This window comes from Palaemon carinicauda, chromosome 30 (genome assembly GCF_036898095.1).
Source record: "Palaemon carinicauda isolate YSFRI2023 chromosome 30, ASM3689809v2, whole genome shotgun sequence".
NCBI classification, from domain to species: Eukaryota; Metazoa; Arthropoda; class Malacostraca; order Decapoda; family Palaemonidae; genus Palaemon; species Palaemon carinicauda.
This window is the reverse complement of record NC_090754.1, coordinates 11,348,614-11,354,311: the sequence shown is the minus strand read 5'-3', so window position 1 is coordinate 11,354,311 and position 5,698 is coordinate 11,348,614. Positions and strand designations below refer to the sequence as shown.

Sequence of the window (5,698 nt, the reverse complement as noted above, 5' to 3'; positions counted from 1 at the left end):
TTCAACATCTCAGCTTTCACACCATCCATACCAGATGCTTTTCCTACTCTCGTTTCATCTAGTGCTCTCCTCACTTCCTCTATTGTAATCTCTCTCTCATTCTCATCTCCCATCACTGGCACCTCAACACCTGGAACAGCAATTATATCCGCCTCCCTATTATCCTCAACATTCAGCAAACTTTCAAAATATTCCGCCCACCTTTTCCTTGCCTCCTCTCCTTTTAACAACCTTCCATTTCCATCTTTCACTGTCTCTTCAATTCTTGCGCCAGCCTTCCTTACTCTCTTCACTTCTTTCCAAAACTTCTTCTTATTCTCTTCATATGACTGACCCAATCCCTGACCCCACCTCAGGTCAGCTGCCCTCTTTGCCTCACGTACCTTGCGCTTTACTTCCACCTTTTTCTCTCTATATTTTTCATACTTCTCTATACTATTACTCTGCAGCCATTCTTCAAAAGCCCTCTTTTTCTCTTCCACTTTCACCTTCACTCCTTCATTCCACCATTCACTGCCCTTCCTCATGCTGCCTCCAACAACCTTCTTGCCACATACATCACTTGCAATCCCAACAAAATTTTCTTTTACTAACTTCCATTCCTCCTCTAAATTACCAGTTTCTCTTACTCTCACCTCATCATATGCCATTTTCAACCTTTCCTGATATTTACTTTTTACCCCCGGTTTTATTAGCTCTTCAATCCTCACTACCTCCCTTTTACATCCACCTACTCTATTCCCCCACTCTTTTGCTACAACTAATTTTCCTTCCACCAAAAAATGATCAGACATAGCAGACAACCATTTTCCATTCTTTCAACATGGCCAAACCACCTCAACACATTCATATCCACTCTAGCCGCTAACTCATTTCTTACACCCGTTCTCACTCTCACCACTTCGTTACTAACCCTATCTACTCGAGATACACCAGCCATACTCCTTAGACACTTCATCTCAAACACATTCAATTTCTGTCTCTCCATCACTTTCATTCCCCACAACTCCGATCTTCTAAGAAAAATAATGTATTTAAACAGATGGTCCTACCAGTATTAACTTCTGTATCAGAAACTATCTAAAGTCTTAAAACCTAAGCTAGTTACAACTCTAAGAACTATGGAGACAAAAAATTATGAAATAACACTAAGAAACAGAAAAAAACTGCAACATGGATACGAGAGCAAACTAAGCTATAGGACAGGGCTACTCAACTATTAAGAGGAAAGGTCCAGTTAGACTAGTTCCACTGTATACATAGGTCCGGAAATTTTTATTACATGAAATCATGAAAATAAAACAACTAATTCGAGAACAGGGTAGTAACCAATAATTTTTATTAATTTCATATTCACTGTTTGTTTTATTTATACAAATTTCAAAAACGTGGAAATAAAAGTATTAAATTGTATACCTAAAGTATAGCAAGACTTGAATGTTTTTCTCTATAAAAACAACTGAAATTGAGAGCTCTAAAATGAAATACTGTTTCATATTATGGTATTTTAATAATAAAAAAAAATTACCTCTTTTAAAACATACCAAGATATGAACATTCACTCTCAGAAAATAAAATGACTTTTCAAATTAAAAAAAAAAATCAAAACACCACAACAAGAATTTAGTGAGAAAAATTGCACTGTTTGCTTTTTGCTAGTTCCCGTAATTTTGGTACTAATGGAGTAATAGCGAGTCGAAGACAGTGGTGGTGGTGTTCATTGGTCATACAGGAGCAAAACTTGTTCTTAACTATAGTCCATTTCTTTTAGCGAGTCATATTTGCACCGACTCGCAGAGGTGTCCTTTTAGCTCGGAAAAGTTTCCTGATCGCTGATTGGTTTTGATTGGACAAGATAATTCTAACCAATCAGCCACCAGGAAACTTTTCCGAGCTAAAAGGGCACCGTTGCGAGTTGGTGCAAATATGACTCGCTAAAAGAAATGGACTATAGGTTCATAGTTGAGAAAGCAGATTCGCAGCAGTAAGTGTAGCCAAACATCGTGAGAATTTGCACTGCTAATCTGTGAAGAGTAGGAAAATTAGCAGGTGATCCTTTTTTTGACCAAAATTTTTCTGGTGTACAATCACAGAATACTTGTTTCAGCGCTACATTCTCTTGAAAGTCAATAAGTTCCAGTTGGATTTTAGCAGCATCTACCCATTTCCAGGTGAGAATTGCTTCGACTCAAAATTCTGTGATATCTGTCACTAGAAAAGGGTTTTGAATGAACAGCAGCAACTGATTTCCAAGAACAAAATCATCAAAGCGAACCTTAAGATTGTTGATCAGCTTCTCAATAAATTAGACATATTTAGTGTCTGTTTCATCTTTACGTTCCTCCAAAAGTCTCGGAAAATGGAAAAGTTGGCTCTGAATATCGTCCTTGAAAAGTTCAATTTTTTTTCTGGAAAGCTTGAAATGCTGAGATCAAGTTGGATATAGTGTGTTTTTCCCCTTGCAGTTTGACATTGAGATCATTCAAATGTGACATTATGTCTGCCAAAAATCCAACACTTTCAATTTTCTTGTCATCTTTCAAATATTCAGAAAATGCCTTTGCTTTCACACTGTTTTGATCCTCCAGGAAAGTCTGCAACTCCTTCTTAATTGCCCAAAATCGCTCCAAACCTTTTCCCTTACTTTGCCATCTCACATTATTGTGCACAAGTAAATCGTCATAGCTTGCATTGACCTCGGTAAGAAAGGTTCGTAGTAGACGATGTTGTAGTGCTGACGTTGATCGAAGGAAGTTTAGTAGCTTCATAATAGTCTCCATTACTTCACCATATTCATCTCCCAGACTGGCACACAGAACTGATTGGTGGATTATGCAGTGGTAACTTATCATGCCCGGATTATCTTCCTTTAATCTTGCAACTAGTCCCCTCTCTCGACCAACCATGGCTGGAGCTCCATCTGTAGTCACTGAAATTATGGATTTGACATCAATATTTCTTGATTCTAACATGCTTTTCAAGGATCCATAAATATCCTCTCCCCGTGCTCTTCCTTTAAGGCCAGTCGCACCCAAAAAGTCCTGGCAAAATTTTTTCTCCCCTGCATCATAATATATCACAAGAGCAATGAGTTGAGCATTGTCGGTAATGTCTGTTGATTCATCAATAGCCAGTGAGATACAAGGCACTTTTTTCAGTCCTTGATCAAGTTGCAACATAAGATCAACAGCCAATAGTTCCGTTCTCCTCATTGATGTGGAATCAGATAATGGAATCTGCTTTATTCTATCATTTATTTAATTTTTCTGTTTATCACCAAACAATGTATCTGCTCTTTCCAGCATACATTATTTAACAATTTCCGCGTCAGTGAAGGATTTCTTGTGTTTTCCCAAGATCCAGGCTATTCTCAGTGAACATTCCGTTGCTCTCTCCTGGCCTGTCATGGTATTGGCAAGAACTATGGTTGACTTTTCATACATTAACAACAAAAGCCAGCTGATTTTTTATTTTTATTTTCTGTTAATGCAAGAGCAGGAACAGAAAATGCTAAATCACGTGGAAATTATTATAAATAAATAAACTATATATATATATATATATATATATATATATATATATATATATATATATATATATATATATATATATATATATATATATATATATATATATATATATATATATATATATATATATATATATATATATATATATATATATATATATATAAGTTCCTAGGAGCATTCGTAAGTTAAATACTGTACATAAGTACTAAAGACTCACAGCCAAGGAAATAAACTAGAAAGACTCCATCACCATGACCTTCGTGTTACTCAAATATATTTTCTTCTCTTGGGGCCTGGGGTCCAACTACAACGCTCAGAAGGTCCGGATTCAGACTGCGGGCCGCTAGTTGAGTAGCCCTGCTATAGGATATTCTTGTAGCATGCAAGAAAAAGAAATGGACATGGACAAGACATATAATGAGAATGAGAGGTAATTGATGGACATTGCTAATAACGGAAGGGATCCCTAGAGACTGCAAAAGTGGCAGTGGAAGGAAGAGAAGAGGATGGGTTGACGAACTAAGAAAATTTGTTGGCATGGACTGGCATGGATAGCCTTTGTTTTACAGTGGACTAGTACCGGCTGATGATAATTATGATGAATGTGATGATGGCAACTAAAATTTCAATCATGTTGACAAATCTTGTTCTTAGAAAATCATGATTACGTTTAAGGTAAATTATTTGTATAATTTTATTTGCTGGTAAATGAAAATATTATACATATTCATAGAGAAACTAAACAAACGGTCTATTCGTCAAAGGTGCTAGCAAAATTATCGCTAGAGGTCATCCTCCTGTTACGCCCTTTGAGTCGTCATTTAGCAATGCTTATTATCGCATCCGAACCTTCTTCTGTATTAGCACATAAAAGTCACATTCCATATCAAAACTTCCAAACTATATTCAGTAAAGCACGCACAAATAATATTCTTTATTGCGTCCTAAAAAAAAATTTCTACAATATAATATGCAAATCATATTATCTGTTAGCACATACGCCTTCTTTTTACTAGCACATACAAAACGTTTTCTGTATTAGCACCCATACACCATATTCTTTACAAGGAACGTATCTTCGAGTTTTCTATAGGCAATAAAACCTGTCTGGCGTGACAGTTTAATGGGTCCCTCCTGTCGAGGGCGGTTCTTACGCGTTCCAGGATGATATAGATACTAACTCTTTTTCATTCTTTCCATTTCCGTAATAATTGAGGAGTTCATTTGAAACAGAGTTCTAATGAGCGGGATTCTTCAATATAATATGATTTGTGTATAATTTGTTTTTTATAACTACAGTACTCTCCAAACTATTCTATAAGGTAGTTATTGGATATGTGCTCATTTATTTACATATTTGTTAGCGAGATGACATTGGGTTGAGTACAGTGTTTCAATAATCTATTATAAGAGAGATTTGTTGGACAAGAAAAGAGATCAATTAAAATTTAGTGAAATATTGTATGTTTTAAGTACCTGAAAAATAATCTGGAAACAGGTAGATATTTTTATCTTGCTTTGCAATAGTCTGTTTACTATCATAATAATAATAATAATAATAATAATAATAATAATAATAATAATAATAATAATAATAATAATAATAATAATAATAATAATAATAATCATGAAGCTAATGCTTATAATAATAATAATAATAATAATAATAATAATAATAATAATAATAATAATAATAATCATGAATATTTCAACTGTCAATACCAACCAATATAAACAACATATTTATCATTGACTTTCATTATATTATTGTGTCTGATTATTTATTTCTGTTAATTTTTCATCTAAAAAGTATTGCTAGGGCTCCAATTAAAATATAGGTGATAAACAATTCATATCGTAAATAATTGAATTTACGCACACATATAACTTATTTATTATATATACAGAACATAAACATATGCACACAGATACATACATATATACAGTATATTTGTAGGTATAAGCGTATATATACACGCATATACACAAATATATATATATATATATATATATATATATATATATATATATATATATATATATATATATATATATATATATATATATATATATATATATATATATATATATATATATATATATATATATATATATATATATATATATATATATATAAACTTCTTGAATACTGTGGAGCATAGAGTCTT

At 33.5% G+C, this 5,698-nt stretch overlaps 1 protein-coding gene across 1 annotated transcript; it reads right to left on the bottom strand.

Annotated features, from left to right (window-relative positions):
* Positions 1 to 2,396: 2,396 nt before the first annotated feature.
* Positions 2,397 to 3,212, bottom strand: LOC137623387 (protein FAM200B-like). The gene has a single exon (XM_068354221.1). It carries the CDS (start codon positions 3,210 to 3,212, stop codon positions 2,397 to 2,399), a length of 816 nt encoding a protein of 271 aa, XP_068210322.1.
* Positions 3,213 to 5,698: the final 2,486 nt, after the last annotated feature.

Bases quoted from the DNA above. Each gene is read 5' to 3' on its own strand.
- LOC137623387 (XM_068354221.1), bottom strand. From the start codon at position 3,212: ATGAGGAGAACGGAACTATTGGCTGTTGATCTTATGTTGCAACTTGAT.